General features: G+C 45.0%; 1 protein-coding gene across 4 annotated transcripts in view; it reads left to right on the top strand.

The window, feature by feature from the left end:
- Positions 1-26,293, top strand: part of SEPTIN9 (septin 9) — a 216,523-nt gene that overhangs the window by 96,374 nt on the left and 93,856 nt on the right. For all 4 annotated transcript variants that reach the window (XM_079966064.1, XM_079966063.1, XM_079966066.1 and 1 more), the window contains one exon: positions 24,695-25,348. In XM_079966064.1, coding sequence (XP_079822190.1) covers positions 24,695-25,348 — 654 coding nt within the window. The remainder of the gene's footprint in view (positions 1-24,694; positions 25,349-26,293) is intronic.

The following is a 26,293-nucleotide window of genomic DNA, read 5'->3' as shown; positions in this document are numbered from 1 at the left end:
TAAAACCGTGCATTCACTTCGAGGAGCAACTCATAGCACGCGGTGTGGTAGCCTTTTCTGAGGTTTTTGAAGACTTTGGTGATTTTAGAAGCTTTTCCAAAGTCCATGCTTCACAAGACGAAAAAATTGCAAGACGAAAAAACTTGCGGAACGAATTAATTTCGTCTTGCGAGGCACCACTGTAATAGTAATTGTAATAGTAGTAGTAGTAGCCTGCCCTGACAAAGAGGTCCGGAGGAAGCTCCGATTCCCCGGGGCCCTGGCTTTCCCCTAGTACCATTGTGTTCAGTCTTGCAAACCTTGATGCTTCCAACCCCCACCCCTTTTTCTTTTGCATAGAAATGTTTGGGTTTTGTTTTGGCACAGTGTTCCCAATACTCTGGCTAGAAGGAACCTATAGGGAGACCCATCATGTTCCTTGTTTTCTGAACTGGCAGTGCTTAGGCCCTGCTGCGAAGTAGGATCTCTTCAGAACAGAGCTGTGGCAAGGGGATGAACAGTATGTGCTCATCTACCCCTGCCAAGAAGGTAAGCTAGTCCCCCCCCCCAACACAATATTGCTCTTGCAGTGAAAGCAAAGCCAAAGGCGTATTGAGTCACAGATACAAAACCCAGTTGCCGTTTGTGCTGGGAAGTGGGGTGTGTGTGTGTGTGTGCTCTGTTCTCAAAAGGGGATGGAGAAACCCTTTTATTTCATCTGCACAGAGAACAATGGGGAGGTGATTGCAGCATGGAAACATCTGCTTCTCCATTGAGTCATGACTATTGGCCACAAGTGGTAGCTCTCTTACTGAAGTTCAGAGGGCAGATGTGAGTAGGTTTGACCTTTGTTTGGGGAGCCCTGGAGACCCCCCCCCCAGATTCTTTTGCTGAAATGGCACAGTGGTAGTGGTGGTGGATTGAAGGGGGGGTCAAGGGGGAAAGCAGGTGTCTGGATGTGGCTGCCTGCCACCTCACTTCCCCTTGGCAGCTCAGAGAGCGTTCCAGAGTGTATTGTTTTTCCATGAGGGGAGTCCTCCAGAGATAAAATCAGAACTCTGATTCTGTTGTTGTTTTCTTGAATCAGAGAACACAGAGGATGTACTTGAAACAGATTCTGAATTAGAGTTCTGCATCCACTTGCACATACCACACATGCACAACTACCCTAATTTGTGTGAATGCTGCACTGCAGTCAGTGGATAGTTTGTAGGTGTTGTTATTCAGGCTGTGGGTTTTTTAAAGACACATTGTGAGTCATCTGTTTTAAAATATTAAAATCTAGAGCATGAGCTGATTGATAATGGGTGAATTGGCCTAAGAATAGCTCATGTGAGCACTACATTGTAGAGGGCAGAAGTGGGAACATTTTAAGGGCAGGGATTTCTTTATTGCCAGGGCACCATGCTTCCAATGACTTTTTGCAGACTCTTCTATGAGGGCTCTCCTCCCAAGTGATGCTACTCGCGAACAGAATCACCCACAAATTGGATGCCCCCCCCACCCATGGCCTAAACCTGTAAATTGACTCGTCTCCATTTGCAATATGACTAGAGCATGACACAGTATAGGCTAGCTGCCAAGACTGGCTCAAGAGATTTTGTTGCCTGAGGCAGATAAGAGGCCTCCCATTCCATATACAGAAGGTAACTGGGTGGCCTTGTTTTGACACTTGTTTCTGCATCATCCTATAGTGCCTGTGGGCTACTGTATTTCAGTGTTTTTTTGTAAGCAACCTTTCATCCTATCTATCTATCTATCTATCTATCTATCTATCTCCCTATCCTTGTTTTACAGACCAATATCTGGAATTGAACAGAAATCTAAAATCTTCTGTGTCTTTTGCATGCATTTTGTTTCCTGCTTGAAGTGCACGTTTTGCATAAATTGCACCCATAAATGCAACTATATCGAGCTGTTCCACTGCTCTTTCTGTTTGCCATGTCTGTTGGGTGTATGACTCGCTTTCAGGGACTGATGCTCAGAAACCCAAAGGACTACACTCAGATCATTCTGGTGGCATGATAATGTATTGCACTGCATTTAGGTTCTGAAATAATTCTCTGTTTAATAATTCCCCATTCAAACACGATCACTTCAAAAACTTTGAACCCCTGGGGAAGCATTTGTTAACGGATATGCTGCATTTTCCTCTGGGTAAGATACTTCTTCACCAAGGGGAGAGCAATTCATCTGTGTAGAGACAATTTCCTGTGACTGTTAGTCCCCGCTTCCTACAATGGGGCAGGGGAGGCATTTTGGCAGTCCAAGTGGGGGGGACAACTTTGTGATCTAATTGGTCCCTGGGTGGTAATGATCACCTACATACATGATAAGCACACAGAATTTTCTCTTACCCTCTTTTGGGGATGGCTTTTGCCTTTCACATGGTTTTCATATTCAGGGAAGCAAAAATACTTTCCACCCACATGCTAGGTTTTGCTTTAGCTGTCAAGATGCTTGTGTTCTTTTATAGCAACCGGCAACTATTAATATCTAATGGAAGATATTCCCTGAATTGAACTGTTTTTGTTCCTGTTACTCTGCGCAGACAAGTGTGATTATGCTGATAACATAGGATTATAGCTGATGGTAGCTGAACTCACAGTAGACCCAGTGACAATAATGGGCACAACTAAAATCCATTAATTTGAATGTGTATAGCTTAGTTGGATAAAACCCATAATTTTACATATTGTGTGTTTGGGGCAGGGGAGAAAGGCTTTATATATCCTGAGATGCCACTGGCAAAAGTTCCACTGCCTTGAATAAGCATAGCATGATACCACAGCGCTCTTCCACCTCTTAAGTTATTTATACAGTGGTACCTTGAAAGACGAAAAACTCGCAAAATGAAAGAGTTTTTCGTTTTTTGAGTTGCTTCGCAAGACGGATTTCCCTATGGGCTTGCTTCGCAAGACGGAAACGTCTTGCAAGTTTGTTTCCTTTGTCTTGCAAGTTTGTTTCCTTTTTCTTAAAACTGTGCATTCACTTCGAGAAGCAACTCATAGCACACAGTGTGGTAGCCTTTTTTGAGGTTTTTGAAGACTTTGGTGATTTTTGAAGCTTTTCCAAAGTCCGTGCTTCGCAAGACGAAAAAATCGCAAGACGAAAAAACTCGCGGAACAAATTAATTTTGTCTTGCGAGGCACCACTGTACTTTATTTTGCCAACACTTGTTCAAGAACTGCTCCCCCTGCCCAAGTTGAGGGGGTTTGGCAGGCCTTCTGAGGAGTTCCTCTCCTCATTAGCTCAATGCCTGCCTTGCCAGTGTTCCACAGGCCTCACCTTGCCAGGAGAATCTCAGACTGCCCGGGAGTAGCATCAAATAATAAAGCATAGCTCCTAATTGCAAGTCCAACACCACCTCCCACCAGGCTCCTGTTCTATAGCTTGGTTGTACATTGGGGGAATGTGAAATTCACTTCCTGTAGGCGGCATATAACAGAGACCTTGTGCAGTGTTGTGCAGAGACGCCAGCGACCACAGCAGGCACCAGGATATTCTTTAGCTAAAGATCGCCTTAAAGTTAGAGAACATTGTTGTCCAACAGAAAATAACAGATGCTCCTTGTTTCAGGTAGGCCAGCTCTGGAGTGTCAGTTTAACGAAGAATTGACAACAGCCTTGCTATGTAACATCGCTGGGGCAGCTCTCTTGATTTTTCTGGGCCTAAAAGCAATATCTATCCCAGTCAATTGATTTTGCCTGGCTGGAATGTGTCCCTGCACTGTGATAAGGCCTCTTGCTTGCCAGAATGGAGAGGTGTAGTGGGCTGGTATATGTAGAAACCTCTGAGTTTCTACTGTTAACAGCAAAGATTGATACCTGTTGTACCTCTCACTTTTACCTCTGCCCTGCCCATCTTTGACATGTGGCCTCTGAATGGTTGCCCATGGAGGAATTCTGCCTGTAGAAAACCACAAGTCTGACTTGCCATGCAGTCCAAACCTAGGCTATTGGTTCAGATGACATGACAAGCCAAGGCTTGGACTTCTTCCTCCCGTCATCATGGCCAAGAGCAGGAGGGAAGCAGGGAATTTTGAGCACTATGCACCAGCACACAGGTCATTCATGATAAACCATTGTCAATCATTAACTACACATGAAGCAAGCCAGTCCTTGTTCATGATGCAATTGTTGTATGAATAAGCCCCAAGTGTCAGGGGTGGTGGTGGTGGTATTCAAATACCATAGAGGTGAGTTGCTTAGCATCCTCCCCCATTACTATAATAGACTGTTTCTTTCAGCCCCTGGGTTATTTGTGCACTGATCCTCTTGCCCCATCAAGATACCTAACCATTGTTCCCAGAATGATGCTAGCACTGTTGATGGTGTACCCAGATATTTTCATTGCTGCTTCCAAGCACTGGCGGTTTAACTCATTCAGAGGCTCAGCCTTTAGGTCAACATGTTTGGGATTTATTCTTCGCTGCTGCTGATAGCTGAGTACATCAAACTATACTGCTGTTATCATTATTTTTAGATATTTGATGTGGCATAGCATTAATATTCACCAGTATTTATAAAGCAGTGTATTTTCCCAGTAGGCTTGCCAAACTAAGCCTCCAAAACGCGGGAGCCAACAATATTTCAAACTTCAGGGTCACAGTTGGACAATACTGTGAGCCAGAGGACTGCAAGTGATACACTCACTTGGGTGAAATGGAATTTATTTTCAGCATTTATATACTGTCTTTTATTATTGATTTAATAGACATTGTTGATAAATGTAATTTAAGTACATTAATGATATGAACAATACTTGCTACGTGTTGCAAGTACCCGGTATTCAGTTATTCCTGATTTGCTGCACACAAATTGGGAGGGGCCTATGAGGAAATATTTGGAATCTGTATCTGTTAATAGTTTTCATAAAATATATTTTATAATATTTATTTTATTATTTATATGCCACCCATCTGACTTGGTTGCCCTGGCCATTGTTTCTGAGCAGCATGCAGTGCTTTTTTTTCTACAAAAAGAGGTGCCAGTACTCACCATGAAGTTGTTACAATAAGTGCCACACTTTTTAACAATAACAGAGGTGCCGGTAATGTGTACCCTTGAGTGGCCCCTGTGGGGGAAAACCCGCTGATGTGCATGGATATGTTTAGAAATGGGCATGATTATATTTTCGTCTTGAGTCTGTGTTTTAGGGTTGGCTTTTCCCTTTCACATTAAAAATAATGGCCATTCTTGAATGGGAGCCCATGAGATGATAATGCCGCTGTAGAGAAGCAGAGCTAGGTTGTCAGGTGGTGATTTCCTTGCTGGCTCCTTGGCTATCCAAGATATCATGCATAGCTCCAAGGGTTGTGCTCTGTGTGGGAATGCCTTGCCCTTCTGTTTCCGTTCTTAAGTACCAAACAGGAAGCATAGGAGACAACCAGGCCCTAAAAATAAGATGCAACATGGCATGGGGAAACCCTATGACAACATGGCAATGTGGATTGTTTGGATATTCTGGCCCTCACTGGCACCATTCCATTTCCATTTGCCATGCAGGAAGATGAGGAACCAGTGTTGGCTTCGCTTGGGACACAAAATACCTTGCAAGCACTGAGTGAATGCATAGTTTAACCAGGACCTGTGCAGGTTGGCCCGTTGTCTGCAGCATGCCTGTGTGTTAAGCTTAGTTTGTTCTTAGTTATTGACCAAAACTCTCTTGTATCCCATTGGTTGCAGTCTGTCATTTTCATAAGGCTTTATGAGAAAGCACTTTTGATTCCACCTTGCTTAATTTTGCTTACTACTTGCTCTTTGGCCACCAGTAGGGATGAGTCGTCATGATATTGTGTGTGTTCCCTTCCTTGCTGATTATAGTGCTCATATGAGTGAGCTGTAAAAAGTTTGTGTTAGTGACTGAAAGTGACACATTAATGGCATCTTAGTATAAGTGTGTGGCCATCTTGACTGATGCACTTCAGCTTTCATCATACCAACATGTCTGCAGTTCTCTTCCAATTACCATCTCCTGCCACCCCCACCTCATGTACTAGGTAGAATATCCATCTCCTAATTGTTAGCTGCACTTGTAGCATTCCAGTGAATACCAGTTTTGCTCTATGCCTTCACTGTCACACACCTGGCTGAAGCAGGGGGAATGGTAGCATAATCTATAGTTCTAGCACTATTATTTCAGAATTGTTGGACTCGTGCCAGGCATAGTCACCAAGGGCCATCTTTTACTCTTGTTCTCTGCTTGTGGCATGTTGTGATCAAGAGATCTATCAACTGGAGTCAAGTGCAGAAGATGTGTGCTTAGATCATGGATGGTACCTCTGAGCACCTGCTGAGCCGTGGAATTTGTTTTGAAGCCCAAGAACTGAGCTGAGCTCACAGTCCTCCCACATACAGACCTTTTCCTTGTTATCCCAGGATTTCAGCAGCCTTAACTCAGAAGAGGGGGAAAGAGTAATTTAGTTGTTGAACAGTTGGAAGTCAGAAATCCTTGCCACTCTACTGCCAATCACCCAAAGATCCACTGGTAGATCCCAATCTACCTTCTGCTTACCCGTGATTTAGAAGATGAGAATTGATGTCTACGGGCCTGGTCCCGCCTTTGGTTAGAAAGTGTGCTTTGGTTATTTTTGTTCCCAATCCATGATTTTGTTGGGGGCTAGAAGATCAGTACTGTACTGATAAGCACACATCATTCTGCATGACACAGGAACTGGATTGTGTAAATAGCATCCTCAGGGTTGCTTCACACAGTGAATTCTGGGCATCATTTTTTCGTTAGGAATCTGAAAGCAAACATATATAGCTGCTGCATGTGATTAACACACAGGCACACACACACACACACACACACACACACACACGTCTTTTGTCATACAGTTGAAGAGGGGAGCTGCAGTTGGCCAAGGTTCCCAAACTCGAAATGGCCACATCCACATGTCCTATAGCAATATTATTGTATATGAAGTTGCCCTTGGTCACACAAACCATCTATGAGAAAACTGTTTCTCTAGTGCACTAAATTTGGTCTGGTATGAGCAGCTGTTCATGATAAATGTGCACGGTAGAAACTGAATGCATTGAAGTCTTGGTGCAGCCTGGTGCTTGCTTGCTTCAAAAATCGGAAGCTAAAACAAACCCATCAACCCATTTTTCTGCAATACAGTGGTGCCCCGCAAGACGAACGCCTCGCAAGACGGAAAACCCGCTAGACGAAAGGGTTTTCCGTTTTGGAGGCGCTTCGCTAAACGAATTTCTCTATGGGGTTGCTTCGCAAGACGAAAAAATCTTGCGAGTTCCCGCGGGTTTTTTTCGCTCCCCCCCCTTTCCTAAGCCGCTAAGCCGCTTATCAGCTGTTCCGCTGATAAGCCGCCTCTCAGCTGATCGCTAAAAGCCGCTAGACTGCTAATAGCGCTAATCCGCTAAGCCGTCAATGGGCTTGCTTCGCAAGACGAAAAAACCGCTAGACGAAGAGAATCGCGGAACGGATTAATTTCGTCTTGCGAGGCACCACTGTACCAAGAAGAAGCTCTCAGACCGAGGGAGTCTTTACTCACACATGTCCTGAACTCTGCCTAGGCTGTATCTGTGGCCTAAAAGACTTCCCCCACCTACATTGATTGAGTAGGTGGGCGGAGTGGTGGTGGAGAGAGAGAGTCTAGAATCTCTCACACATTAAAAAGCTGACATACCCATCCTTTTCACCACACATTTTGGTTATGACACATTTTGCCCTACTTTCACTGTCAGCATTTTAATTTACCCTCAGAAGGACAAATAGACCTGTATAGTTTCCTTGCTTGGCTTTTAAAAACACTTCCTTACAGACCATTCTGAGCCATTTTCTTGCATTTGCAACAGAAGGGATGATTTAAAATGAAAGCCATCCCTCCCCCCCCCCCCAAGCCAATAAACCTCTTGTAAGATGAAACCACTGGAGAGGCATACCAAAGGAAAGGGAAGGGAACTGGCCTGGAAAATTGGTGATAACTGCTTGGCAGATCTGGGTTTCTGTAGCCAATGTTAATTTTGTGTGTGTGTGTTTGGCAGGGCGGGATTGGGCAGGCGTGGGTGGGGGGGGGAGGTAGGAATAGTTTTTTATATCCCTTCCCTCCTTTTCCGCCATAGGCATTTATCTAAGAGGGTCAAACAGAGTGGATGTGAAAGAAGGGAATAGGATGGGAAGGGGCTGAAGGAAAATTCAGCTTCTTGGTGCTTATTTCTAATAGGTGTGAGGCACAAAGTGGGTGAGAATGGGGACATGAGAAGGAAGGTATGTGTATTCCTTTGTTTGTCCAGGACTGCTGCTTATGCCACTATGCATTTAAAGCACATTTCCCCCCCTCAAAGAATTCTGGGCACTGAAGTTTGTTAATGGTTGCTTGGAAGTTGTAACTCTGTGAGGGGTAAACTACAGTGCCCAGAATTCTTTGGGGGAAAGAATGTGCTTCTGATGTGCTTTAAGAGTGAATGTAGCCCAAGTAAGTTTGGAGCCCAGACCCATCACAAGCTCCCAAGGCAATAGCAGTGCCTTGAGTTCCCTCACAGAGAAATTAAGTCTGTTTGTATTTTATGTAGCTACCCTGCTGCTCCAAAAAACTCACAATTCTGTCTCAAGGCATTTTTGCTGCCTAAAGTGAACCTTAAATGGTTCTGCCTCCCAGCTAGGCCCAGAGAGAGAGAGAGAGAGAGAGAGAGAGAGAGAGAGAGAAGTCTTACTCTATCACTCAGACCCCAATTCTTACCTTCCTCCATTTTCCCTCATGGTGACACTTGAAGCATGACGGGGCCTGCCCCAGTTCCTTCTACACAAATGAGGTGTTTGCAAGCAGCTCATGCATTCACCTTAAAAATGTAGTTTGGAAGCCACCCATTTTCTCAGGCCATTTATGCCAGCCACCAGTTGTGTGCCTGTCTCATATTGGGTGAGTTCTAGCTCCTGCTATAGTATTCCTTGTATTTGCTGTTGGCTTATTAGTCTGAGGAAGTGACCACACATCCTTGCTTGTGGGGTGGGGAGAAACGACGGTGCTACGGAAAGAAGAAAGGAAGTGGGAGGATTGAACTTGTGACCTTCTGTACCCTGGGCCCATACAACATACTGCACGGCTATTATATATGGTGCTGGGTGGATGTTTTCTCCTTTCCTCTGACCCCATTCTCCCAAAGTGCTTTGTGCATTCACGTATAGCAAGTTGAATCCATGACTTTTGCTCTGCTGGCTGGGGATGCTGTGGGCAGTCCTAATAAACCCATGTCAACACTTCCACAGAGATAACAGATGTTTCCACCCATCTGAAGTGTCACCAATGGGGTGTTGAGTCCCCCCTCACCCAGCCCAGATTTTTAAGTTGGTTGCAGTGAAGAAGTGTTTTGGCTTCAGTTTCCTAGATCCATGGCCAGGACAGTTAGTTTGATGGTTTGTTTGCTTTTGAATTTATTTGTTAAGCACTTAAAACTGGCAGAGGCATAAAAAAATTAAAGAGGTGTTGATTACATAAAATGCATGGAGCTGTAGTTGGAAGAAAGTTGACCCTCTACTTCAGTGATGGCCAAACTTGGCCCTCCAACTGTTTTGGGACTACAATTCCCATCATCCCTGACCACTGGTCCTGTTAGCTAGGGATGATGGGAGTTGTAGTCCCAAAGCAGCTGGAGGGCCAAGTTTGGCCATCACTGCTCCACTTGAACCCCATTCACAGTGTCAACCCACTTTCATGCTTGAGCTCCCTATTGCAGCCCACACTTCCCTGAGAGGTGCAACAGTGTCTGAGGGTCAGGAAGGAGCATTTGGAATGCAGTGACTGGAAAGCTGTAGAAAATCTTGAGCCCTTGTCCTTTGTGTTGATTGAATGGCATCACCTTGTTGAATGAGTCTATCTTGGGGTTTTTTCAACTGTTGAACACAGAAAGTTGTAAAGGTAGTGTTTTTGGTTTTTTTGTTTTTGGTTTAAATCAGCATTGCTCTCAGCAAAGCAAAGTACTTCCATCAGGAACTTCAAATGTTGAGATTGCCCAGATCAGCAAGAAGGCCTCTTGCACAGAAGAGCCAAGGAACATAGAAGCTCCCTATGTTCCTTGGTCTTTAACCAAGTCAGACTGATGGTCCATTTAGTTCAGTATTGTCTGCTCTGACTGACAGTGGCTCTACAGGATTTCAGACAGGGGTCCATCCCAGACCAACTAGAGCTGCCAGGAGTTGAATCTGAGACCTTCTTCATGTGAAGCAGATGCTCTACCAATTAGATAGGTCCCTTCCCTGAGGCATTTCATAACAGATAATAATACTTAGCATGTTTTGAGTATTCAAAGCCCTTTACAATATGACTCTGTTCATGACCATGATGTGGCTTGAAGCAGGAACTTCACAGCTCACTCTCTCTTGGCTGCTGCAGAAAAGCCGTATCTTCTAGCCTATTCACCTGCCACTGAAGGGTTGAAGAGTTATACCATGGCATGCCCAGTGCTTAGGAAAGCCTCCCATTTTGAATTTTGACTCTTATATTGTAATTTGCTTTTTGCCTGTTATAATTACATGCCCTTTTTTTTTTGGCAGATATGCAAGCAAGCAGATGTTTGCATCAGCAAGCTGTCGATCTTTGCCTCCCCAAATCTTCTCAGCAGATGGGTTGATACAGGCAGCTTATAATAATCATGAGCCCTGCAGGGTTCCACTGGATATTTTTGGCCAGTAAAGCCTCAGCAGGAAGGAGGGAGGTGAGGCAATGTGGTAGATTGCTGGGCTGATAAAGAGAAAGAGAGAGAGAAGGAGAAAGAGTTCATGAAGACTAAAAGCACTTCTGTAACCCCCTTCAGTTCAGGGACATCTTGGCTGTGTTAAGGAATTGGGGGTGTCCCATCCCCCTCAACAACTGGCACATATTTTGAACATAAGTAATGTGTGGTGGCATAAAAACTGGGAGGGTCAGTGAAGGTAGCAGCCAAATAGCAGAAGCCCCCCATGCTACTGAAGGGTCACAGTTTGCCTTCACTTGTTTTCGACTGGCTGTTGCAAGGTTTCATTGAGCCTTGTATGTGGATGGCAGTCAAAATGCTTGCATTTTCCACTTGGAACAAATCTAGGCTGCTGTGGCATCACAAAAGGTAGGGAAACTGCTCTATCACTTGCAAGTGACATAAGGTAAAGGCCTGAATGTTTTTAATTTCCCAGCACATTTTTGAGATCCTAAATCATTCACATTTCACATTACCTGAACCCAAGGAATTGGTATCGGGCACCAGTTGTTAGGAATCTGAGTCATACAATTCTGTTTTATTGGTTATATTGGTGTAGTGGTTAAGAGCGGTAGACTCGTAATCTGGTGAACCGGGTTCGCGTCTCTGCTCCTCCACGTGCAACTGCTGGGTGACCTTGGGCTAGTCACACTTCTCTGAAGTCTCTCAGCCTCACCTCACAGAGTGTTTGTTGTGGGGGAGGAAGGGAAAGGAGAATGTTAGCTGCTTTGAGACTCCTTCGGGCAGTAATAAAGCGGGATATCAAATCCAATCCAAACCCTTCTTCCAAAGTCCTCCCCTCCCCATTTGTATGCTCTCAACACCCCAGTGAGCTAAGTGCTAACACAAGAATCACTCGACTTCAAGATTGAAATAGAAGTTTGAATCTAGCCAGTACAGCAGATGCAGAGACCGTAAGTAAGGTTCTACTGAATCAGGTCCAAGACCCAATTTGTCCAGCATCCTTTTCTCACAGTGGCCAACCAGGTGCCTCTGGAAAGCTCACTGCCAGGACCTGAGTACAAGAGCAAGAGCACAAGGTTTGGCTAGAGAGATGTTATTTCCTGGTCCACCACCTTATGTGCTACTTGATTGTGAACCTGGGTTTCCTAGCTCTGTCTTCTTCCCACGTTTATAGTCCCCATATTGGCTCAGTGGGTAAAATGTACTGTAGAAAGAGTAACCAGCGTGCCGGACAGAGATTTGTCAGAATGCACTGCCTATCATCCGTGATGACTGGCCGTGTTTCCTGAGACTGATGGGAACAAGAGTACAACTGCACCCGGAGAACAACCACATTGGCTGCCCCTGTGCTACAGGATGTAGCTGTGGACGCCATATCCCACATAGCTGCGGGAGTGAAAGACCTCAAGAAGCCTGGATTTCCCTCCATTCTGTCGCTTCCCTGGTATCCAACTGGGCAGGAAATTCCTGCAGGCCAGAGAACAAATTGACTCCTTTTGGTTAGTATTCTGAGGGAGAACCTGCTTGAGGCCCTAGAAAACAGAAGCAAAACTGCAGTGGTTTTTTAAAGGAAGGGAAACTTCAGGGGTCACTCCTCCCTTTCTAGCAAGTCTTGCCATTTTCCCCTTGAAAAAGGGCTGCTTACATTTTCTCCATTGGGAGGGAATAACCAGTGTAAATAAGGGGAACAGGAGGCCACCAAACCCTGATGGGAGCATGCTGTGCATTTAAAGACAATAAGGGAGTCTTTGGGCCTCAGAACCATTCCAAATATTTACATTGCTGACTGATTTAAATGGTGAGACAGGGTGCCTGCAGCTGGCCTGACAGACAGCTCACATGCCAGCTGTGCAGCTCCCCCTCCCCTTCTTTTTCTGCTGCATATAAAGAAGGAACCCAAGGCAACATTTCCCTGATAGAATATTCCCCTTGAATGTAGCTAAAAGGCATGAGGCATGGAGTGCTCTAAGGCAGTATTCCCCAACCTGGTGCCCTCCAGATAGTTTAGGCTGCAACCCTTATCAGCCTTGATTGTTGGCTATGCTAGGTGAGGTGGGAGTTGTAGTCTGAAACTTCTGGGGCGCACCAGATTGAGGAAAGCTGCTTTCAGTTGGCTAGCTGACAATTAATAAATAAATGTTATGTATTGCAACCATCAGTCTTTGTTTGAAGTATCGTGCTGATCATTGATGGGGATGAGCGATCAGGTGGAATGGCAGCAGCATCCTTGCTTTCCCTTGGAAAGACTTGACAGGCAACTTTTGCTTTCATGCTCCTGGGGTTGTTTCAGGGTTGAACTTTGCATATATTAAGCTGGGTAATGACCATTTCCCCCCTCCCCCAACTTGCTGCGCTTTGATGCATATCTTGAAATAGGAGATGATCCATCTCTTTCTTTGAGCCCCACAGTTCAGTGATTTCGGAAGCAGACTTCCCTCCCTCGCTGCATGAATGACGCATGCATTGTATAATTTTAGAATGGATATTGCTAAATGTTCCTTCTACCTATCTTAGGATTCTGAGCTGTTACAACAAAGGGGAGATGGGGAAAATAAAACCCTTTTCTAGTGTAGTTGGAAAGCACCTGCTGTGTTATAATGCAATAATCATAACAGCAACATGTACAAAATGCACCAGGGAACATTTTGTATATAATAGGAGTATTAGACCTGCACCAAGTTGCGTGCGCCAAATAAGTGATTTGAAGGACACATTGTGCTCCGAGGCATCTCTGATTAGTTTTGTTGTGTCTGATTGTTTAAATAATTGGCAGAATTCAGGATTTTGTATAGAATCTTCCAACCACTGATCTTTGTTTATACTGCAGCAATCCGTAGAATTGCCACCTTGGATTCTTACCAGCTGTGCTGCCTTGTCCTGGCTCTCTTGAACATAATACGTTTTGTCTCTTGGCTGCTGTTCTAAGAACAGACAACTGCTTTTACTTCTTAGTCACTGGTCTTTAATTATACCAAGTTGGGATTGACGTGTGGGTTGTTGTGGCCTTGAGCTAAGATGGGTCACACAAGTGGGACCACAGTAAAAAATGGAACCTTTTTTGTGTGTGGGAGAGAGAGAAGTAGAAAACTGAGTGGAGGAAGAAGGGGGGACCAGAGGTTACACTGTGTTGGACTCCCAACTCCTATAAACTCGGCACATCATGGCCAATTGTCAGGAATGATGGAAGTTGTATTCCGACATCTGGAAGGCCACAGGTTTCCATCCCTGGCCTGCATTATAAAGATTTGTGCCAGTGCTATCGCAGTTGAACTGTAGGTGTTAGAGATAAACTTTGGTTCCCAGGAAAACTAATGCATCCTAAATCAATATGTCTTTAGTCTAGATATTTTTTTCTGAGAAGAGAAAGAGGGACAGATACATTTAGCCTTTGAGCACTGGTACTGTAAGTTGTGGTTTAATAGCTGTAAGTCAGAATCCACTCACTGTTGACAGAATCCAGTGAGTGATGAGATCTGCTTAGACATGTGCTTTTCCTACACAGAAAGCACATAGAGTAAGAAAGTACATGAAAGCCTTATAGTGATGATCTTGTCTGATGGCTGCACACTGTATTTAAAAGCTGGCTACAGTTTCCTGGCAGTGTATATATTCAGATAAAAAGGTAGGTGTGGTGAGCAAGAGAGAAAGATGTAATCCACCTGCAGCTTTCATACCTTTTCATTCTCAGTAGCACTTTAGGTGTGTGTGGGGGGGGGACCAAACATCTGAAGCAGTCCTAAAGTGGTAACTTTTCTGGGGGAAAGCCATTTATGTCCAGAGAGTAAATGCTACAGAAAAATTGCATATCTTCTCTAATCCCCATGAGAATCACAGAATTGTAGAGTTGGAAGGGACCCTTAGGGTCATCTAGTCCCACCCCTTGCAGAGTGGCAGAGTCTGATGGGGTGCAGGCAGGATGAGGTGGAGGGAGGGGATATGGTCAGCCCTCTTAGTCCTGTTTTGATAGAATAATGGAAGTTCTTATTGCTGAAGACCTGTGACTCGGTTGCCTGCAGTAATTTTGTTTCCAGGATCAGATATCAGCACTTGGCTCTCAGAGACACCACTAGGTTTAGGGGCTGGGGACCTGATAATAAGTGTTCTGCGGTTTTATGTTCTCAGCTCCCGTGATGATTCAGAGCCTTTGCAGACCAAAATAGAGAGTTTATGAAAGTCGGGTACAGTTCACTCACAAATGTAACCATTCCGTTCCTGTAGCCATTTGGTTGAATGCGCCACCCAAATACCTAATGGAGAGCTATGCTGAGAATCTTTATGAGTAGCAAGCTAGGAGTAGCATCCTGATGAGATCTGGGCAGAGAATTCAGAAGTCTGCTTGGCCGTAATTTAGGGCCTGGTGGCATATGAAGAATCTTGATGGTCTCAGCTTAGCCCCTGTGGTTATATGAAAGCACTCAATCTGTTGTTTCTTTTTGGAGGGGGGTGGGCTTGGCACTCTTCTGCCCCCACCATGTCTGCCTTGCAGATAATAATTCAGGGGTATGGCCACTTGCCTTCTGCTCCACTCACCTTCCTTCTCAGTTAACCTAATAGTTTTTAGGTAAGAGAAAAGAAGACACAGCTAACAGAGTTGGGTTGTGTTCCCAGCTTTAAACAGCTGAAATAAGCTCCATTTATACAGGTGGGTAGGTGGGCTGCAGTGATGTTGCTCAGGGCAGTTTCTGTTTGACTTATATGAGCAAACATTTGGCCAGCTGCATGCCTGCTGAAAGCCCATTTGTGCATTTTTTCACTGAACATCTGTACTATCCAAAATAGTAAAGGCAAAGGGACCACTGACCATTAGGTCCAGTCATGACCGACTCTGGGGTTGCGGCGCTCATCTCGCTTTATATTGGCCGAGGGAGCCGGCGTACAGCTTCCGGGTCATGTGGCCAGCATGACTAAGCTGCTTCTGGCGAACCAGAGCAGTACACAGAAACGCCGTTTACCTTCCCGCCGGAGCGGTACCTATTTATCTACTTGCACTTTGACATGCTTTCGAACTGCTAGGTTGGCAGGAGCAGGGACTGAGCAACGGGCGCTCACCTCGTCACAGGGATTCGAACCGCCAATCTTCTGATCGGCAAGTCCTAGGCTCTGTGGTTTAACCCACAGCGCCACCCGCGTCCCTCTACTATCCAAAATACTCCTGGGCTTTGCAGTATAAAACCCAAGGGCTGCATTTTCTTCTGGGCAACTTTCTGGGAACTACATGCCGGAGGCAAAAGTGGGCAGAGCAACAAATGTACGTAAATGTCACCTTTGTGCAGTAGGCTGGTTTTTACACACACTCAGCTCATGCACCACTCTCTACCCTCCATCCAGGCAAGCAAGAGGCATTGTTTGAGTTAAGGATGCCTTCCAGACAGGCAAAAACACGCATGGAAGACAGTGTTTGAAATTAGCCAGGTGCTGGGTGCATTTTCCACCTGGCTTTTGACCACTTGTGACCAAGTGAAGATGCCTGAGCACCAGGATCGCGCCTGACCTCTTCACCATCTGGGGATCATTGGATCTGGACTGTGTTCACACACTAATACCCCATCCTGTAGAATTCTATCAGTTATATTTTATCTGCACAATCAGAAGGAATTTCAGGAACCAAAATTCTTTTTCTGTGCAGCCTGAGCAGACCAGGAGCTGTCACCATTAGGAAAAAGAGGTCGGAATAGGCCAGTATATATGTGGACTGTCCCAGGATCAAGTGACTTTTCTTCTTTAAGTTCTAAAAGCTCTTAACCTAGCTCAAGGTTGTCATCTGAACTAGCCAGATGTTTAACTGAGAATCAATCACAGTCAATCCGTCTTTTGAAGGATAAGAGCAGGGGTAGTCAACCTTTTTATACCTACCGCCCACTAATGCATCTTTCTTGAGATGAGAGGTGCCAGTGCAGTCCAAGGAAGAAGTGCTGTTTTCTTTTCAAACCTGCCTAGATTTTTCTTTTTAAAGTTCCGTAGCTCATTGGTTCACTGTCTGTTTCAAAAGCAGAAGTGTGTTTGGTGGGAAACAGATTGCATCTTTCCCCGTGATACTTCCTGGCAGAAGATTCTATCCATCAGGCAACTCATGTTTGTACTTGGTTTGCTTGCTGTGCACTCCCCCTTGTTATACTGACCTTTACCCTTCCCTGCAGGTCGCTGTGCTAGTTGGGGGTTAGCAGTGGTGATTGATTGGCCAGTTGGTTGCTCTCCCTTTCCTCCCACCCTTCCTTTCTAGGGCAAAGATAAATCCATCTGGCTTCCTAGATTGTTGTTGTTGATGATGATGAGGGGGAATGAGAGGATAGTGCATTTACCATGCTGTCAAACTCAGTGGGATATGTTTATGTTTTAATGCTGTTATGAACAAGCTGTCTTGGGTGTGCGTGGTTTCAGAGGGACTTCCCTGGGAGAGTCAGGGGCCTGTCAAGGTATGTGCAAATCCAGGGATCTGGTGAATTGCTGTTGGTATCCTGCTAACATTTCTACATGCTATAAGAGTGTTGCGAATGGTGAATGGGATAAGCTCTGTACATGGTCAGGGTTGTGTGTGGATTATGGCGGCAAGGCAGTGGGATCACTTTTGAATTTCCAGCAGTTGAAGTCCAAGGATGGCTTTGAGGAAGCTTCAGAAAAACAGGTGGGTACACAGGAACCAAGAGAGATGAAGAGAAGTGGGTTTGGAAAGTTTTTCTGACCTGCTTCTGAGTGAGATTCCATAGCAGAATATCACCACCACCCTGCAGCGCCGTGACACACATGAGTTCTTTTGCCCCTTTTCTCTGCAGTATGGTTGCCTCCATATTAAATAGGCTCTACAAGGCAACTTAACTAAGGATGGCCCCTCATGAATGGCTACTGTGAAATTCTGTCTGCACAATGAAGCTGTATACCCTCTGTCTTACTTCTCTGGATTCTTTTTGAATTGGGCAGCAAAACAATGCACTTAAGGCCTGTATGATTGGGCTATGTGTTACTTTGCATCTTGCCTATCCCACAAAGAAATAAGAAGATGAACTGGGATAAATCAGTGTGACTTCATGTTGTCTCTGATCAAGTGAGCCCTGGCTTATGAAACAAAAGCATATGTCAGGTGTGGGGAACAGGTGGTTGGATAACGACCTCCCCCCGCAACTTTGACAGGTGGGTGAGCCTCCCACCTGTCAATCACAATGATGCCGGGTGACCCAAAGTAAATAATTTTCTTTGTGGCTGCAGCTCCTTCAAAACCTTCCAGGAGCGGGAGGCCCTTTGCATTACTCTCTTCAGTTCAAGATGGTGACGCCAAGGCCAGGGCTACTTGGGTCTGTTAGCTGGAGATCCCCCAGCCCTGGCATATGCCATAATGAATCTGTTGGTCTTCAGCATAGGGCTCCTTTGGCTGCAGTGGAGTAGCACAGCCACCCCTCACATCAATCTTATGAGATAGGTGAGGTGTCTGAGGCTGCCCAGTGACCTTAATGGTTGAGCTGGGACTCCTTGGACCAAGTGTGAAGTTCTGCCAGGGAACACTTGGATCTCACTGTGCAGCTGTTGTGTGTGGTGAGCCACAGATGGAAGGCTGGAGTCTGCCTAGCAGTTTAAATACATTCAGGCTCTGGATTGGCTCAGCCCACCCTGGTGGACCACTAGACACTCCTGAACTGGGAAGACTATAGAAAGGTTTCCTCTTAGGCTGTCTAGGCAACAAGGATTTCCTCACTCTGGTGTCTTCCTGCATTTTGGCCTTTGGTCATGATTTCTGTTTGTCCCATGGCTTCCTTATTTATGTCATCCACTTGGCTGTAACTTGGGTGCTGTTGTTCAGCCCCCACAGTTCACTGGCAGATGTGATTGGCTTAGGCTTCCCATGTTCCACGTGGGTCATGATGACAATTGTCCTCCCACCATGTTAATAAAGGGAGTTTTATTATGTTAAGCTTTATTTGGCAGAGCCTGAAACAGATGGAAGGGGCCCTCTTGGGAACTTAAGAGTGCACAACAAACTATTTGTAACACAGACAGGAAGACTTGAGTTTTTAAAGCTCAATGAAGCAGGAGGAGGAGCCTTCTGGCTTGTGCTCAGCATGATGGTCATTATTGCCACCAGCATTTCCTGCATGAGAAATTCAGGTCAAATACCCAACTTCTGCAAGCAGGAAAGTCTTTTTCCCAGATCATGAGTGTCTTGTGAGAAACTGCAAGGTTTTTGTCATACATATTTGAGCTTGTTATAATAAAGTACATGATCTAATGTGCAGTTCTCAAAGACAGATGTTTTCCCAGTGCTTTGTTCTTTACATAGAAAAGCAATATTAGAACAGGCTGTCATGGATTCAGATCTAAATATGTCTCCGTTGAACTTCATCTTAATTTAGACAATATTAGTTATTTTATTTTTAAAACCATATTAGGGTTTTAAATTAAACCTCTTTCTCCCTACCCCCTCTTAAAAATTATAGCCAACAAAGTCATAACCTGAAATCAATGTATTTGTACTTTTTAAAAAAATGTACGGTATTTTCATTTCTTGTTAAGAAAATAACATGCAGCATAGGAACAATAGGGAAGAAAAGGCATGGCATACTGGTTTGAGATGTCTAGTTGTTGATAATTTCTACTTTTCTGGCTAAACAATTTACAAATGTCATTAACTGGCATATTGAAGTGCATCATTTTGAGGATGCAAATCTGTTTTGATTCCGCTATGAATGGACCCATCTTGGGAGAAGGGACTAGATCAGTGGTTCCCAACCTTTTTTTGGCCATTCCCCACCTAAGCATCTCTAAACTCCTGACCCCTCCCGCCCGTGACATATAATTCTTATTATTTAAAAAGTGAACTCCTATTCACATGGAGGAAGCCTAAAGGACCATTAACTGTTAATAACTCATTTTTGAATTGCCCCCCCCCCTTAAAAATCAAATTGCCCTCTTGTGTGGTGTGTGCCCCATGTTGGAAACCACAGGACTAGATGAAGCAATGCTACTGGTGAAACTTGTTCAGAATTTTTTTTGGGAATGCTTTCAGAAATCTTAATTATTTACTGCTAATGCATTTTGAACTTTACAATTAAACCAGTGCAGCTGGATTGGCTAATCTGCAGCACCCATTTAACGTTGATATTGCCTGAAATTCAAGGAGACAGAAAGCTTCCTTTATCATTGCGATTAAATCAGAGAGGCTGATTCATCATTGCAAAGTGCATCTGAGCAGATTCAGTCTGTCTATATTTCGTCATTCAGTTGTAGATAAATAGATCCGACTGATTTACTTACAAAGTTTTTGCATTTCTTGCAAAACAGTAACCCCTGAAACACTTCAGGAATAAAGGATGCAGTTTTTGTATCAGCTTCCCCCACCCCAGTACTCTTTGGTACTGTTTGAAGAACCCCTTGTTGCCTAGATTTGGGAGATTCCACAAAGCCTGAAAATATGGGTGGCAGGAAGGGTGAGCCTCACATACCAAATAATTAACTCTCAACTTGCCTCAAACAGTTCTTCACTGTCTGCGATCAGTATCCATCTTTAGCGACCACCAAACCCCACTTTCTGGCCATCCTAGGGGACAGTTTCCTTCAGCCTCCTCAGGAACTCACTACAATTTCTCACAGATTATGGTATTGATATGTTTTGCCCAGTGTGGCAAATAGCTTGGGTTTGTGGTGTGGGTAATTGGGAAACAGGGTGGGGAAAGGGTTTTTGAAAAAACCACACACCTCAGCATCAGGGTTCCAATTGGAGCTCCCTCTTCCCTGGTGGTGCAGTGGGAGAGTTGGTTGTCAATCATGTGCTGTATTGGAAAAGCAAACAAAATAGCTAAGCTGTTTTGGGGCTTTAGGGCACACCATATGCATCTGGCTGAATTCTGACTCTTCCCTGGCTTGATCTGCAGGATGGGCCTGTCTGTATTCAGCTGGTTTTGTATAGAATTCCAGGGCCGCTTTCCTGTAGAGAAGTCAGGGAGGCAGAGCCCTCTGCAATGCACTGTTTTTACTTCCTTTTCCTTGGCTTTGGGGCAGAAAATACTATTTTTAAAAGCACTGTATCTTCATTTCTTCTTCTGTTCATTTGCTACTTCCTCAAATATGCCAACCCCACTCCTGTACATGCCTTCATTTTTTATTTACTGAGCTTCTGCTAGTTGGAGTAAGGTAACAGTGGGTGGGAAGAAAAGAGGGAAAGGGAGCCATGAAGCTTAGCAAAGCAACAGGAAATTGGAGGAGGGGAAAGTGTGGTCAAGGGGCTGAGGCAGCCCTAAGCTCAGGGTAATTTTTGTTTCCCCTTGAGCTTTAGGGTCGGGCTTTGTCTAAACTTATTTCTCCTCTCCTGGCTGTCAGAAAATATACGCATCCCATTTGCTGTTCTCCTTCCTCCGCCCTGGCAGGAGAGAAATCTATGGCTGTCTCAAAAGGAATTGGGGGAAGTCTTTGGGAGTTGTTTCTCCCAATAGGTCTAATCTGTGTGTGTGTGCGCGCGCACACACGCGGACACACACACACACACACACACACTGGACAGTGAGAAAGGGCTATGCACAATTGATATTCACTCTGAGTGGCTCAGGAATGCATGGCAGGATTTCACTAACTAAACAATGCAGCAGAAATTTCAAGATAAGGGTAGCCATTCCCAAGGAAACAGCTTGGCCCAAACTGTCTCCATCAAGGAAGGTAATGAGGCATGTCTGTGTGTGTGGTCAGGAGGATGGGAGCGCAGATATTTTTCTGAAGCCTCATACCCCATCTCTGGCCTTATTAAGGTCCAGAAATCTCTGTCTACCTCTCTCTCTCTCTCTCTCTCTCTCTCTCTCTCTCACACACACACACACACACACATGCAGTTTTGGATGCACCCCATTTGGGAAGGCTCCAGGGTGAGTGAGTGTGCAAGCAAAGCAGAGTCTTGAGCCTGGCTCAGATGTGGCGTTGTTGTTGCCACGCCATTCAAGATTACCGTATTTTTCGCTCTATAACACGCACCAGACCATAACACGCACGTAGTTTTTAGAGGAGGAAAGCAAGAAAAAAAAAAATTCTAAACGAAATAGTGGATATATGATTTTTGTGGTTCATGCTGTGGCCACAGACATGTGATCTGACAGTGAGTTTGGAGTAGCCCAATGCAAAAATCCTGAGGATCCATGTGGATCCATGCTTTGTAACCACGGAGAAGGGAAGGAAGGGGAACCATGGATCCTCTGCTCACGACTGCAGCAGATCCCCCCCGCCACCCGCAGGCATTCGCTCCATAACACGCACAGACATTTCCCCTTACTTTCTAGGAGGAAAAAAGTGAGTGTTATGGTGCAAAAAATACGGTACTTCAGGACCTGCTGCCAAAGGTTTGGCTGGTCATTACAAAGTGTAAGGAATTAGTCTTCCCTTTCTCTTCCTCCTCAGCCACTCACTTAGCACCCCAAGCCTTGGGACCTCTGCTTTTGTTTCCCTTCTCCCAACCTCCACCTCACTTCACACTAACAGCATGTTACCCCCTGCCGCCAGCCACCACCTCAATTCAAGACACTTGTTGACATTTCCCCCCCATCCCCCAATCTTTGGGTCTGCTTCAGCCTTTCACATCCCTCATTCCTCTGGCTCAGCTCTGCCTCCCTCCTGTTTTCAGGCACAGCCTTGCTATTTTCGAGGTTTTCCCTGCCCCTTACACCCCTTCCTCCCCATTTCAAATCACACCCACAAACCCACCCACACCCACAATCTGATTGGATTGCAAGTTCCCATTCAAATGCTTAACAGAAATAATTGAGATTGATTTTGAAACTTCCCAAGGCTAGGTTTGTTCATCCCTAGCTCAGAAGAAAGTGTGATGCCATTGCCTCATTACCTCATTTGTTGGAGTTCTGTGGTGCTTGTCTCTGGGGTTCTTTTTGGCTTATTGCTCAGTGCTTTTGAAACCCTCATTACTCACTGCACTGTTGTCTTCATTTGATAGCAATAAAGATCTGATGTTTTCTGAGTGGTAATTTTAACTGAGAAGACACTTAACCTCTTTCAAAAGATAATGTGTCTCATTACCTAGCAAATGCGGTATGTAAACAGCCATTTATCTTAATTGGTGGTAATGCAAAAACCAGGAAGGTTAAGTATAATGTTGCAAGCACCCTGTGATGTTTCGAGGCTGCAGCAACTGTGCTACGCAGATAACTGCCGCCAACATCATGCCACTGCAATGCCTTGTCATAATGGATGCTGTCGCATGTACTCTGCTCACTGTGGCTTTGAGGCTTCCTGTCTCCAGCTTAAGATGCTTACAGGTGCCTGTGCAATGAAAAATTGTGACAGTCATGATGTAGCCCATTATTAAACATAGCCCAAATGCGGTCAAGCAATTATTTTAAAATAACAGTAGCGACACTTCCCTGCTTCAATTTCCTTTCCTTTCCTGCATAACCAAAATGTCTACTTCAGCAGCTTGTGGTTAGCTATATCATTGCACTGGGTTCGTCATACAACTTCTTACATTCCTTAAATGCAGCCTGGATATGTTCTACTGAATGGGCAGCTTGTGATCCATAGACTAGTATATTGGCTTAAGCAATATGGTTTCTAGGCCATAGATCAGAGGTTTTCAACCTTTTTGAGTCCACGGCTCCCTTGACCCAACTACATTCTTTCTGCGGCACCCCTGTGGGGCTCAGGAGCCCAGTTATGTCAACCCTTGCCTGAAGAGCTGGCAGCCTCTCACCCTTTTTCAAACACACTCCCTTGTGGAATGTTCCCTCAGCCTTCTCTCCTCTCCCCTCACCTTGGGAGTCCTCTGAGCAGCCACAGCTGCCAGCCCCGGTCTCTCCCCTGCCCCAAAGAGAGAGGCCTCCTCACACTGCCCCACAGGGGCCTGGGAAGCACCCCCTGACCAGCCCCAGAGGCACCATTTGCCTGGGGAGCTTAGAGCCAGGGCTGCTGCAATAAACAGCTGTGCAAGCCTTTGGGACGCAGAGACATAAGAGGGCATCAGAGGATGGAGGGGAGGAAAGAGGGACAGAGGCCAGCATTGCCTGCAGCACCCCGACTATCATTCAAGGCACCTCAGGGTGCTACAGCACACTGGTTGAAAACCACTGTCCTAGTTCAAGGGTTCTATGTTTGGTCCTGTGGAACAGAAAGTACATTGAGGTAGAAATGGAGGCTTTATTCCTTTCTTTGAGCAAATTTCCCCAACAAAATGCTTGAGCAATCACTGTGCCTTGCCATTTTTTGTATACCTACACCTTCCCACTGCTGCTTTTCTAACAAGGTTAAAGGAAGTTCACCAGATTCCCCTCCTCTATTGGGACCTACATCCCATATTGCTTCTCTCTCTTTACTTTCTGAAGATCTGTGTAGGGTAACGTCTGATGGTGCAATATCTGTAACTTGCAAGGAGACCTGTGTCTTTTGGGAAGTTTGCTAGATGGATGTGCCAGATATGCAACATGCTTGTATAACAGAGATGCCTGTCTTTGGCCATTTTCTGGGCATTCCTTTGCAATTGTTTGGTGGATATGAGCACACAAAATAAGGTGAAAAGTGATCCTGAATGAATTTAGTCTAGGCAGGAAGATCTCTGTGTGTGTATGTTTCTGCTGTTTCCAAATGGACTTGGATTTTATTTAGAAGGAATGGCACCTGAATCAATGTCACGCAGTTGAACAATAGGGCCTATAATAATTGAATAAATGGAGCAGGACAAATTTCAAGAGGAAGAGCCCAAAACAGTATGATTAGTAAGGAGTCAAAGAGTTGGGAGGGACCTCACATTTCAGTCCATGGATCCACTGATTTTTGAATCTGGTGAAACACCATGTGACCTTTTCTGGAACTTCATGTGGTACAGGGGCTCTCCCTGACTTTGGGCTTTGCTCAAGAATCTACGAGACATTGCGTTGTTTACCTGACTTCTAGGTTTAGCACAATAGGAATGAGTCCCCCTTCCAGGTTCAGCATAATGAAATGTATGAAAAAGAGTTGTTTGTAGGACAGTGCACAATGGGGACTTGAACTCTAGGTTTCTGTTTGCGTCTCTGAGGTCAGTAATTTCATACAGTTGATTGTGGTGTTTAAACTTGGATTATGTCTTTTTGTTAATCTTCCAGCTCTGAAAAGATCCTTTGAGGTTGAAGAAGCAGACCAGCCTCCAAATTCTTCCACTCCACAAAGACGGACACCCAACCCTCTTGCTAGGTCCACAGTGTCCAGCTCCACACAGAAATTCCAGGATCTTGGCACCAAGAATTCAGAGACCCCTTCCAGACATGTGGAGTCTGCACAAAGATCTCCTAAATCTTCTCTGAGGAGAGTTGAGCTCTCTGGACCAAAACATCCTGAGCCAGTGTCCAGAAGAACAGAAATCTCCATTGATATCTCATCTAAGCAAGTGGAGAACTCCACCCCAGGAGCTTCAAGATTTGGCCTCAAGAGAGCAGATGTGCTGGGGCACAAGCCCCCTGAGACCGCTCCCAGGAGGACTGAGATCAATATAGGCAAGCCTCAGGACCAAGCTCTTCGCAGAATAGAAGTCCCCTCAAAGATCCCCGAGCCAACACAGCGCAGAATGGAAGCTGCTAGCCCACCTGTGCCTGATGTTGCCACCAAACGAGTGGAAATCCAGGTAGCAAAATCTTCAGAGGTTCCAGTACCACCAGTTAGGCAGAATGAAAACGTGGAGCTTTTCCCAACCAATCAGCACCTGCCACCAGAACCAAAGCTACAGCCAGCAGTGACTGAAATTCCACCCAAATGCCAAGAAGGTAAGCAGAAAATGAGCTTCTTCTTCTTTTACATTGTGCAGTTCTTTGTGTACAAATACATTTGTGTTTTCCTAATAGCTCTTCCGCCATTCATGTGGGTTATTTTGGAGGTACAAAATCTGTGCTTTAGCTCATGGCTGCTTTCACATAGCTGTTAAGGGGGGCAGATTTTGGGGGTAGATTTGACATCTATTTTGAGTGGTATTCAAGTTCACTGTAGACTTTTGAAGATGCATGTATATCTTTTTACATGCTTCCAGATCTCTCTGTTGGCGCATTTGCTGTATATTTGTGATTTCTGTATGTTACAACATTGGCTCACTAGGCACATGGGAATCATCTGATCTTAGGGCAGTTTTACTTCAGTGAGAGTATGGCATACATTAGATGCTCCCATTTTGGGAATGGAGAGTTCTGTGATATGTACTTTCTAGTGTAATGGATGCCTTGCAAGCTTTTTTTTGTGCACAACCATACTAGGGCAAGTATACCCAGTTTTGTGGCCTGTCAGCCTCTTAACTAAGTATCGGTAGTTCCAGCCAGGTAGCAAAAGCAGGTGGTTTGTTGAGTCCCACGCTTTGTGGCTCAAGCATTCATACTAGCACATGGCCTATAGATTTTTGAAATATTAAGTGGTACATAAATGCAAATAAATAAATGGTGCTAGAGATAATTTTAGTGCTGGATGTACTTAAGTGTCGTGTCTTTCCAAAATGTCCTTGTTCAGGTGGTTCTCATGTCTCTTTACTTGCTGGGATGGTAGTGAAAAGGAATCCTTCAAACAACATTAATATGCACTTCCGTAGTGTTGCTTCACTTGGACATGGGCACCTTTAGTGTTCCGTATGATAAAGCCATCCCCTGTCTGAAGGGACACTGACATAGGGACATGGGCTTCTATACTAGTAGCTGCTTCAAGATGTGGGTGAGGGAGTCAATGGGGTT

The sequence above is a fragment of the Podarcis cretensis genome (assembly GCF_951804945.1).
Source record: "Podarcis cretensis genome assembly, chromosome: 2".
Taxonomy (NCBI): Eukaryota; Metazoa; Chordata; class Lepidosauria; order Squamata; family Lacertidae; genus Podarcis; species Podarcis cretensis.
The sequence above is the reverse complement of the archived record's forward strand: the minus strand, read 5'-3'. Positions and strand labels throughout refer to the sequence as shown.